The 12,893-nt window shown below is 35.2% G+C and overlaps 1 protein-coding gene across 1 annotated transcript; it reads left to right on the top strand.

The window, feature by feature from the left end:
- The first annotated feature begins 3,826 nt into the window (after positions 1 to 3,826).
- Positions 3,827 to 8,336, top strand: LOC146728627 (uncharacterized). The gene is made up of 3 exons (XM_085496126.1): positions 3,827 to 3,953; positions 7,533 to 7,829; positions 7,984 to 8,336. The coding sequence occupies exons 1-3, from the start codon at positions 3,827 to 3,829 to the stop codon at positions 8,277 to 8,279; spliced, it is 720 nt and encodes a 239-aa protein (XP_085352252.1). The 3' UTR covers positions 8,280 to 8,336.
- The last annotated feature ends 4,557 nt before the right edge of the window (positions 8,337 to 12,893 follow it).

The raw sequence follows: 12,893 nt of genomic DNA, 5'->3' as shown, positions 1-12,893 counted from the left end.
TGCATATAATAATATTTTACATATGTATTACCACATGTACAAGCCAAATTATTCCCTTTCTAATAGAAAATACGGATTTTATGGCCCGTTTGTTCTGCGTCATTGAAACCAGTGTCTATGTCATTAGTTCTTCGAAGACGTATATTTCCAGTTCCAGTTCCTGTTATACACAGGAATACCGTTTTTGCCTTCAAACATTGGAACAGAAAAAAACGAAGAAAACTACTTTCAACCAAAGACACCGTGGTACTGAAACATCGCACCAACGCGTTGTGTGGCATCGTTGCGACGCGCGCTATCACGGAAACACCGCGAGCCTATGGAAGCTATACTCAATTTTTCTGTCTTTGTTCATACCATTCAGGGAAGTATCAAGTTCAAATATTATAAACTAATTCCGCGTTCAGACAAACGTCAATAGCCTTACAAAATTTGTAACATGGAAATGAGAAAATGAAACTAAATACTCAGTACATTGGACATAATACATTTTGCAATATTATATGACAGTATAACACGGCCAGACATTCACCATCTAGATCGTCATCGTGACCTAAATGTGCGGTTGACTGCCGATCGTGAAGCCCTGTCCAGCAGGAATTATATTTGAGGGGATGGTGGAAGTGGCTGCTATGATTGACACAAAAATACAATTGCTAATTAAATTTCTGCGGCATAAGAAGTGTATTTGAATGTAACTATTGCGTACTTGATTTGCAGTAACATTTAGATTGACTTCAGTATTATTACTGTCACTCGCACCTCAAATTGTTAAAGTGTGAGAAGCACATACTTTTCGCAGTTGGGCAAGACTTCATGTTCTCATGGGTGTTGGTGATAATTTGTTTCTCCTGTGCATTTCCTCACATATTTTTGCCGCCCTTTAATAATTCTCACAAATCATCAGTGGGAATTCGGATTCTTGTCATTACACTGTTTTATTTCAAAATTACACACCACCACCACGTCGAAAAAATATCGGTGGCGAGGATAATATCAAGTGTAGATGTTGTGCGAAAAAGTGTCAGTTTCTCACTCGTGTATGACTTTTTTTGCAATTCATATTATGCGGTTAATTGTCGTGTTATTAAACCTTCATCTGAGGTACGAGGGATCGGGGAGTTCGCCACCTATCGATCGAACAAAGACACACACACACACACACACACACACACACACACACGCACACACACACACACACACACACACACACACACACACACACACACACACACACACACACACAGGTAGAATACGTGTCAACTTCTAGCCTTAGTCACGTCGTGGAGAACCCCTAACGGCCAACTGCCTCGTGCAGAACTCCGCCATGGACTGTTCAAGACACGTGGAGCTCCCTGTGACAATGGACTAAGACTCTGTTTATTGCTTATCAAAACTCAACCAATTACAATGAAGTATAACATCTTTAAGGCGTAACCTTCACATATTCTACTCGCACACAGCTAATTACTCATTATATCTACTGATTAATCGTCTGCTATATTACTACAAGACTACACATACCAAACTGTCAGAAATAGTTCCAGTCAATGTTTTCAGTTCCGACCAAGACGCCATGTAGGTCTGAATGGTGACAGATTATGAAAATGTGTTGAATTATATTAACCTGATATATACTAGTACAGTTATCAAGTCTTATCAGTGACCGATCTTTAAACACATAGAAATAAATCACGACAATATTATATTTTGACCACCAATTCAAGTACAGCTCAAAAAATGTACTTGCATAAACCATTAATAGAAAATTACTAGTATATTTTTTTTAAACCACAATATTAACATAAAAATCATAGTTGACTTTCGTTGCATTTGACAATGATAAACTTAAAAAGCCGCGTTTTTCCCGATCGTTTTCATCGCTAACGTTGGTATAATCCTCCATTTTATTTGAGTGTGTGTGTGATCTGATTCTGACAGGTTACGTCATCAAGTGCGTTATAGAAGGAGGTCTGTGATTCGTTGACTGAACCAGTCAGATGAGGTCTCGTTGAAATCTCATCACATAGGCATTGGTTCAGATGTATGTGGCGATAGATAAACATAACAAATACAAAATAATTTTAAAAAAATAGTAAAAGTGAAAAATAAATATATGAAATAAAATACATACCGTACAATATATCAAATTTTAATCATATTGCTATTGTCTGTGATGTCAGAGATATGTCTTGCGCAGTCGCATTAGTCACGGTAAGTGTGCGCGAACACTGACGTTTTGAGGAGACACAGTGAGATGGGCGTCGCTTACAGTTACAAAAAACTTTGCAATGGTCGGGCGTTCGAATACCATTTTGCGTGTTTGCATATTCTAATAGTAGCTGATTCACATTGGGTTAGAAGTACACAGTTGTAGAGCCAGTGTTGTCACCGTCCCCATAATAGCATAATTTGACGTGTACTTTGCTTTCCTTCTCTGGCTTTTCAATTCTGCATTCCAAAAATATGTCAAGAGATCATCATATTTGTCACAAAAAATAAATTTAATTTACATATATAAAAAGAAAAAAATAATCATGAATATGTACTACACACATTATTGATTTCCACTCATCAATTACACTGCTAGAACTACTTGGCATTATCACTGTATTCAAAGCACTACAATATATATATATATATATATATATATATATATTCTATTTTTTATAAAAGGACCTTTCCAAATAAAAGATATTTTTATATTTGAAGAAATAAGAGTTAGTGACTAAATCGTGTACTTTCACTCGAGCAAGAGAATGAGACATGTTGGTGAATAAGCCTTGCACTCTGAGTGTGTTATTGTTTGCAGGTTTAAAAACATCATTTTTTTCACAAATAAAAATGAAAAAGAAAAAAAAAACTGAAGACCTCACATCATTATATTTTTGAGTGGGCTAGCCAAGTCTCCCACCTTCAAAAATACACATACTATTTCTATTTAATTTATTTTATTTTATAATGTTTTCACTGAATTCTTTAAAATTATCAAAAGCCCTTGCTATTACATTAAAAGGTCCGCCCCAACTAAGAACGTGAGTGTAAATTATACATGACTGTTACCATATTAATTTGTTGGACATTATTTCATCTTCATATTTTACAATCCTTAACCTTATATTTAAATTTGTTTCAAGACTTATCCAGAATTTATTTTAGAAGCATAACAGTGGCGGCGGCAGGGGGCGGGGTCGCATATGCTCAGAGAAAACTTTGAGTTCGACTTGAGCTCCCTTGACAACAAATAAAATTGAAACAGCATTTCATCGCAGATGTATGGTTGTTTTGGCATCTCCTGGGAAGAGGGTGTCCGTTTTGGCATCACCACCAGAATTTAACATATTTAATAAAGTGCCAATGTAAATTCCTTTCCACCAATGGCAAATCTACCATGATGATTTTGATAATAATTCAACAGCATCTCATAAATGTATCGCATGTTGTACAAGAAATGGACATATTATTTACTAGCAATGTGTCTATTTTTGGAAACAAATAATGACCTATAATACTTGGGGCAACAATTTGTATTGGAATGCTAGCAATCTATAAGATATTTGTAATACAATAATAAATGCATTGCGGGTCATCGTTTTCTAGTTCTGCATCTGTTTAATTAAAGACGTTGTCAGCACTTATGTCCTGGGCTGGCTTTGCTAAAGTCCCTTCAACTTTACCATTATCTGAACAAAACCTGGACCCATCTAGGGAGGATTTATCATCAGAATATTATTAGGGGTCCAAGCCCTTAGAGGAGTGGAGCCCTTCTGTTATCGCTGGAATTTGTCTTCTTACCGTCATTTTTTTCGTTAGCTAGTTCGAGAAAATGGCTGAACAGAATGATTTCAAACTTGCTGTGCTGATTGGTGGTGATGTGGACTTGTGCACTGAACTTTCTAAATTTGTATTGTTAGCTGGCATGGCCGCTACCGAGGGTCAAAATTCGACCAGAGGTGGGGGAGGGTAATAACCCCTTTCTGGGGGTCTAGGGCTTTCAGATTTGTTACTGTATATAGGACTGCCTAAGTGCAATAAATATCGCCAATACTAACTTTAGCGGTCACGTGACTTTTTTTCTGTTATGTCCATTTAAAAAAATGCTGACTCAGCCTTTTTCCATTAAAATCTCTTCTTCTCCTGAACAACATATAAAACTATAAAACTTAGTATATAGCTTCTACTAATCTATATCTACTTAGTTTGAAAAACATAATTTGATTAGTCCATTAATTTGATCGCCATTTTGGATTTAGTGAAAACCGAATGCGACCATTTTGATCACTTATGGCGGTCTAGAAGTCCCAATTTTTGTTGGGTTGCACCTGCAGCTCATGCTTATTCTTAATGAGGTAAAATAATATTAGAGGTCAAGTGACTCTTGTCGCTATTTGTTTTGTTTTTTCGAAAACGAGGCTAAATCTTTCAAAAATCTTCTACTCATAAAGTTGCATACCGATTGACATGAAATTTTGCATAATCTATTTACATGTATAGCACTTTCAAGTTTGAGCTCAAAAAGTTGATTGGTCACGTGGTTTGCCCGCCATTTTGTATTATTAACAAAATAGACCAAAAGTTTGCACACTTTTTTCTCATTGGTGCTTCAACCAATTAACTGCCGATTTTGTAAAAAACATGTCTGGTCAAAGCTGTATATGAGAAAAATAATATATTTTCGACCAGTCACGTGGTTTGGCCGCCATTTTGGATTATAGGAAAAACTGACCAAAAGTAGACATTGTTTTTTTTCTCAAAGGTGTATCCACAGATCAACTAAATAAATATATATGTGACATGTCTGGTCATAGTTTTATATGAAAAAATAATAAAATCTATCTTGGATTTTGTGAAAACGGGAAATGGGCAATTACACGTGTTGTATTGGTTCGATTGGGGTGAAAATTTGCATGTGTGTTCTAATCTTGAGATACATTCTTCCAACTGAATAGCATGAATGGCTAGGTCCTGTGGCTTGGCGCCCATGGGGTGGGGGCTTCAAACTTTATTAATATGTATAACTGTTATATCTCAAGCACTGTTGCAGTTAGGAAGATGATCTGTGTTATCATGACAATGTTGAACAAGAGATTTGATTAAAATAACAGATGAACGTATATTGTCATGTGAGCTCATTAATATGCATAACTATTATATCTCAAAGACGGTTGTAGTTGGAAGATAAATCCTGTGTTATTATGACAATGTTGAACAAGAGATTTGATTATACAGATGAATAAATACTAGATGACTGTATATGGTCATGTGAGCTCAATAATATGCGTAACTATCATATCTGTAATTCTGTTGCACAACGGAACATGCAACCAGTGCTAAAATGAAGGCATCGAACAAGAGATGTACCTGATATAAGAAATGGCCATATATGACCATCAATATGCATAAATATGCATAAGCAATAACCCAAATTTAACTCCAAAATTGTTATCAGTAACATGGTTATGCTGATGTTGAATATACAGAAAATATTTAACATGTTTATACTTCATTATTATTATTAGTGTGTTTACTGAAACTCAAACTTTTTGTCAAACTGTAAAAACAATATCTAATAATTATGAGTAATGAACTGAAACAAACAATAATATCCTTAAACACTTTGTTCATTGACATAAATGAACATAAATGAGCCCAATCTCTTGTTTTGTGGCACCGCCACCACCGTTCAATGCCTATTATCAAACACTAGTAAGCCACGGAGAACTTCGCCACGGGTCTTGATTAATCCTCGACCACAACATTTAAATAAAATGATAAATTCGTCCCTATAAATGTGTCCTATGGCAAGATAAAACTTGAGCACTACACTAACCTACCCTCACTCAACGCCTTTCACAAATAAATTCCACACGCAATGCTATTTCAAACAAGGTATGGGCGGTTTTTATGCTCAGTGGAGTTACCTTATCTGGTTTTAGTGATTTTTATAGAGCAACACATTTGTCGTTGGTTGGATTGACTCTGGAACTGTTTATTCAATGGACAAAATAGAATAAAATGGTATTCATCCGCAATAACTTGAGTTCCAATACTCAATAAAGACAAATTCTCAACCGAAGAGGAATCATCGGATTACTATGCCGTGTTATCCTCACTTCTAGTTTATGACTCGATCACAAACGTCTTGCCAGAGCGAATTCAATTATGGCGCATAAAAAGATTAACATAACAATTCCAAAACCATATGTACAATAAATTTATAATCTCTGTTGTCCGCGTAACCCTCTTTGTCGAGTCAAACGCTTTAATAACCATTTTATAACAAGCCCTAGGATATCGATGAAATAAAACGTTCCATGCAAGTACACCTAAAACCACTTCAGTATTTAAGCTACAGTTACCCCTAATGAAAATTTGCAAAAAATAAAAAAATGCACCCGATCGACACTTATGAGTTAAGTTTGCATAGTCAGTACTGTCACGTAAACGATTAATGTTGTCATAAATATGTTTTAGACCTGCACATTCGTTTAGATGACTGCATTGCAATCTGCATCTCCTGTCGAAAAAAGCAACCATACGATATGGTATGGTACGTTACGGTAATGTACTCTATGATACGTTACTAGCGGAATTGTGTTGGTTCAGTTATCCCAAAAACTAATTTCCCTCTATCAGATACCATGAGAGTTGTTCGAGTTCAACTAAAAAACATTGTTGATGTTAACAAGACTTAGCAAGTTGAATTAGGTATTACATTCGTATCACAAAATAGACAAACAAAAATGCATAAAATTAAGTGCCTATCTGCCTTATGTGTATCCACTTTCAGTCGGTAGGAGCAACATTGATGAAAGGACGACATAAGAGAAGTGGTGGTAAGTAATATAATGAGTTAAGCCCATGTCAGTTTAAGAAAGTGGATTTGTTATGAAGAGTAATTGTGGAATGGTATAGATTAGTGCTGTAATTTTTTAACATTAAGTTTATTTCCGAGTACAGAGACACGTAAGTACGTTTTGTAGCGAAATTACATATAAATAAAAAAATACCACATGCAATTGTGTAGAATATATTATGATTGGATGTAATCATCGTAATACAATGTATTTGATATACGCATTCGTAATTACGAACATATGCGAATTTACAGAAATAAAACACTTGTTTATGTTGGCTGAGTAGTTGACGCATCGCATACTTTAGCAATAAACTAATTTTGCATGTGGCAAATGTTCTTGAGAATATTTTATGGATATATTTTGTTGAAATGCAATTCATCCTTTGCACATAACGGAATTTACATTGCCAAATACCGGCCAATGTGTTAATTAATGGCGTTCACGATGACATAACCCAACTGATTGAAAACAAACTTTACACTGGCATGGCACTTTCACGCGTCTCAAGTTTTGATTCGAAATGGCTCAATGGTCATGTATGATTTACCATACTCCACAATAGTCAGTCTGTTGGTTATGTATACGTACATACTTGTCAGTAGAGCTACTACACCTACATACTCAGACTTTTCCTGTAAACGTTTATATTGTATAATTGCAATGTGTTTGCAGGTTACGTACGAGTTGGCTGTTATAAAGACACTAGTGACAGGGCTATTGCCACACTTGAGGGTACAGACTCGCGTTTAGATGGGAAATACACTGCCAGGACAAATGCAATACAAAAATGTGCCGATGTTGTGGCAGACCGAGGTTTTCAGATGTTCGCTCTGCAAAATGGGGGCTGGTGTGCATCAAGTAGCGATGCAGTTGAGACATTTGGTAAATATGGCGCATCCACAGCTTGTGCCGACGATGGAGAAGGTGGACCATGGGCAAACGAAGTTTATATATACACAGACGACACAGGTATGTGTATCAGAATATAAACGTTGTATATAAAATGAATGACTCTACGGAGAGAACAGAATTACTAAATTACATGTGTTCTTCTGTGATAGCAGATAAAATGGTATAATTGAAGTTCTTTGATAATTAATTATTTTAATTAATATTTTCTCAGATTACACTAGTCTTGGTTGTTTCGGGGATACAGGAGATAGAGCCATACCAACCCTTGAAGGTACTGATGACCGCCTGGATGGTTCTTATGTATCACGCGCAAACCCCATCGGAAAATGTGCTGAAGCAGCTCGTGCTCGTGGTTTTAAGATGTTTGGTGTGCAGAATGGTGGTTGGTGTGCGTCTAGCGAGAATGCAGAAGAGACGTATACTAAATATGGAACATCTACAGCCTGTAAATCTGATGGAGAAGGTGGACCATGGGCAAATGAAGTGTACATTTTTCTTGACAACTAATGTGCGTGGATCGTAATATTTCGTTTTATTCCGTTTTCAATATACATTCTTTTCTGATAGTTGCATGTTGTGTTTGCGGTATTTGCCTTTATTTGTTTAATTTTATCGCCATGTCTTAAAATAAGAATATTTAACCACCGTCCCTCAACGAAATGAAATTACTCACCTTGCCTTCAGACGTATAATAGAAGTGTTCGGTATTAGAAGTTTCTTTAAAATTGTTGAACGAGACGATAATAAAAGGTCAGATCGCAGACAAGACGTGAGGGTAACAACGTAGAGTTGAAAGTGTACAGTGACGCTGATGACGTCACTGTTAGTCGATTTGAGCGAAACGCGCATCGCCTGGTTGATTAAGGAATTAACACCTTTAGACAATAGCGTTTCTTAACCGGGTGTTGAGGGACGGTGATTTAACGTATTATGGTAATCCATTCCAACCATTATCTCTTATAGAAACCTTGATCGGCACCACGACACCTATCATACGCCTCCACACCAATCAACTGCCGATCACATCTAAACATATCATTTAATAGAATATAGCTTAGATGCTTAGAGGTACCTCGTTGCGACATATAACTGTAATTTCGAATTCTATCTTGTCAATCTATAGATTTGTAGAACGAACTAGATTTGATATCTGTCTGTGAAACTAATGCATGACTGTAATAAAATATTACATATATCATAAATGATACTAGGTAGTTGTTGTATGCAAGACTGTGGCATCGGTATTCTAGAACCTGGCGACCCATTTCCCAAGACATATTTTTCACTTCAGTAGATGTGGAGTAATGTGTACGGCCCTACACAAAATGGTTCTGATAAGATAAATCCCTGAAAACATATTTTCCTAAAGGATTGCTAAAATAGGACTATATTATAGGATTTTGTCGTATAAGAATCCTATAGGATTTTGTATCAAAATTCTGTTGGAATTTCACAGTGATTAGTTTTATTGAATTTTTTTAGGATGTTGTGCAAAACATGACGTTTTTTTTCCTTTAGGATTTCTATAATAGAGATAGAGTGAAAGAGTATGTTAATCATTTACATAACATCTTAATCTAATTAATTATACATGAGCACTTTATTTCTATTTATAAAGCCAGACATAATTGAAGTGCAACTGAAGGATAAATTATTACCATGAATATATTGCACAACATTTAAGTTACTTGAAATACAATGAAAATATTAAGTGTTGACAATTTAAAGAAAAAATAATTCCCCAACTCTGACATTGTTTCAAAAGACTTGATTTAAAAAGAATGTATTAATTCAAAACAAAAACAAACAAACAGTAAACAGTGTCTACGATTGATCACAAATATATAAGCTAAACACAAGATTTCCAGGAATGTTTTAGAAAGCAAGTTTCTTTTTAAAGTCATCTATATTCAATAGTGAAACAGCAATATAATCTGTAAGGGTATAGGTACTGCTTCTCATATGAATAACTGTGGGCAATTAACATGTGATAAACAGACAGCGAAAACAAAGTAACACAGTTCTGGCGCCACCATGAACGCATAAATAAAGTATGTATTCATATCAACGAATCGCGTACATGCAATAAATTTAAACAATTGTGAAATGAATTGATCATTCGAACCCATCTCCTCAACACTTTTCAATCAATCTACACTGAAATAAAGTTTACTGCCTTGAATAAAATGAAATAAATGCACAGCTTCATGATAAGAAATATATGTAAGGTATAATAATTATAAAAATAATAATATGCGTATTGTTTTTCTGAAGAACAAAGCACTGAACACTGAATTCGAATTCATTTGTCCTCAATATGAGAGAGAGTTTATTTTTGGGACAGAAGGTTCATTTTGTCAGAAATAAAAAATTAGGAACGAGTTATGTAAAATGTAGACCTAGTTACTGCATCCTTCCATTTAAAAAATACAAATATGCTTTTACTTCTCATCGATGTAATAAGGTCATTCGTAGGATTGAGGCACTAAACCTGTAATACAAAATTATTTGCTTCCAATTATGTAATGTTTCAATTTTAATCCTCAAACTAAAACGATATATCATTGACCTCAACAGTAAGCTATTTAGTTATTTCAGTTTTACTAATCTTTAAGTATACCTGCAGTCACAGTATCTTCGTCTTCACTTTTCTGCAGCTAAAACACATAAAAACACCAAGATATACCATAATACTGTTACTAACAAGTTAAGTACAGGTACACACTCCCCATTACAAACAATAGGCGGCTTAGTGAGTAAAAAAAACAGTTTGTCTAGGTGATTTGCTCAGATGGTCTCCAATCAAGTACTTGGTCTGCCCAATAGAGCTTCACATTTTATACTGGCCGACAACATAATCACTCGTAGAGGTCTGCTGAATTTTATTCTATTTGGTGGGCATTTAATGCTTTGAAGAGCTTGACCCATGACCTACACATACTACATTGTTTTTCTCGAACAGAAAAAACGATCACTTTGGTGAAATAAAGCAAATTTGCAATCGCTTTAAACAATTTTGTTTGCTATTTTTGAACCCTATACGTTCTATTCGTATCACAGTTTTGTGATATATATAAGGATTCTACTCGTCTCTTGTTTTGTTTTGTTTTTGTCCAGGCAACTAATAATAGGATGCTGCACTTTGTATGGGGATATTCATGAAAAGTATGGGGGTATTCATAAAAAATATCCAAATTTGAAATGTTAAATTTATAATTTTGGCAGCATGGTTATAGTCAGGGAGACGGGAATAGGTGACACTGAAAATAATATAGATTCTTATATAATAAACCATAATATGTAAATAGGATTCATCCAATAGCGTCACAGACCTGTCCTCACACCCAGCCAGTCCACTAAAGCAAGGAACAGCTTCTAAATCCCGATTCATCTGTTATCTATTTTGTATGTGTTCACGGTTATTTAGGTCAAGGTATTAGTCAAGAAGCAGATTTTCGTAAGTGGATTACAATATTAGCTTCGTTCAACATTACACACCAGGTCTGACACCACAGTCTTTTAGGGAGATTTATAAGAGATATTTTTAGATACCTTGTACAGTTGTTTGTTTGTATCCACAACGAATCTGGTCATCGTTACGAATACTACTATGAAATGTAGGCTTTCTTGTTCCATTTGTACACATACAACCAACATCAAGTAGGCATTAAACAATTATTTTGGAATCAAATATGTATTTGGATGCATATAGATGCCTTCACGAAAAGTCTTTGTAAATAATTTATTTAGACTTTGTTGAGAATATGTAAATAATGTCTGAGCAGAACATCATTCAGACTCATTGCTAACATCAAACCATGACTGAAATATTAAAAAAAATATGCAAAAAAATATCAGTTTAGATTTATAATTTACTAAATTTACAAACATAAAACATAGTTTAGCGATTTACCCAGACGGTCTCCCATTCAAACACTTGCCACACCATTTGAAACATGAACACTCTGCTATGGAAGTCTGCTGATTTTGATTCTAATTGGCGGACATTTATGTTTGGAAATTTTTCAAAATTACCATCGATTGTACTATGTTTTGGGATTTGACCAATGATCTCTAAATGGTTCTGAGGATAATAAAACTATTTGTTTTTCGTTTGCCAGGTTTTTCATCGATTTTTCAAATAGACAAACGCTTAATAGGTTAAATTTCCAAACAAATCTACCAACTTTCCAATCATTATTGACAACTTTGTACGATATTTTCAACAGATTGGTTTCATCAATACCGACGACAATCAACGACATTTTATTGAATTAAATTTACAAATATCTACGATTTTCTACAAAATGTTCGACATCATAGTCACAAAGTACATAAATTAAAACGAAATGTGAAATTATAATATTTTAATGTGCGTTCTAAAATATAAAATAATAGTAAAGTACTTGTTTCACCAAATGAAGATCAACATTTCATACTGTGACGTAAAATGTACAATGTTGCGTTCCTTCGTATCTGGCACACTGTCAAAGCAGCTGCAATACAATGTAAACTCGTGATCTGTGTCCAGAGAGTATCGGCAACTGCACAGCTATCTGCTGCTACTAGTAGCACCGGTACAACGGGAGCATTTCGGGCAGTGAGCGTCATTGGTTCCTGTTGATTAGCAGGGATTAATGCACAGCACGTCTGCATATGTACCCCTGTACTGCTCACTGGTGTCAGGAATCAGCATCACAGGATGTTACAAGATCCATAATTGGCGGAACCAGCGCAATGTAAACGTGACCTTTATAATGGGAATGGGAAACACAAGACAAAAGTATTGGATGAATTACAAAGGAGGCTATAGTTAATATGGCCAAATGATTTTCCGGAGCCATTGGTAAATTTATGGAATTTATTTTGCTGTGACAATGAATACATGTATGAACAATTATGTGAATATGGTGTTGTGTGTTATAGGAAGCCTGTTGGTTATGCCATTTGAATCAATAGGGTGAGGTTGAAGTACTTGATCGGAATAAATGATCATATTTGTTCTTCGGAGGTGAATGGCTTATTTGTACTTGACTATGACCCACCCACCACTCGATTGTAATTTTGCCAGTTGCTATCAGACATCACTAGCATGACTAGTTGGAAGACAACCATGTAAAG

Source organism: Saccoglossus kowalevskii, chromosome 22, assembly GCF_978046115.1.
Source record: "Saccoglossus kowalevskii chromosome 22, keSacKowa6.1, whole genome shotgun sequence".
Classification (NCBI taxonomy): domain Eukaryota; kingdom Metazoa; phylum Hemichordata; class Enteropneusta; family Harrimaniidae; genus Saccoglossus; species Saccoglossus kowalevskii.
Note: the sequence above shows the minus strand (reverse complement) of the source record. Positions and strands in the feature narration are given on the sequence as shown.

What these genes read in the sequence shown, in the direction of transcription:
- LOC146728627 (XM_085496126.1), top strand. Translation starts at nt 3,827, where the DNA reads ATGGCTGAACAGAATGATTTCAAACTTGCTGTGCTGATTGGTGGTGAT. An exon ending in GGGTCAAAATTCGACCAGAG is followed by an intron (nt 3,954 to 7,532) that starts GTGGGGGAGGGT and finishes ATGTGTTTGCAG; the next exon opens with GTTACGTACGAGTTGGCTGT. An exon ending in TATATACACAGACGACACAG is followed by an intron (nt 7,830 to 7,983) that starts GTATGTGTATCA and finishes ATATTTTCTCAG; the next exon opens with ATTACACTAGTCTTGGTTGT.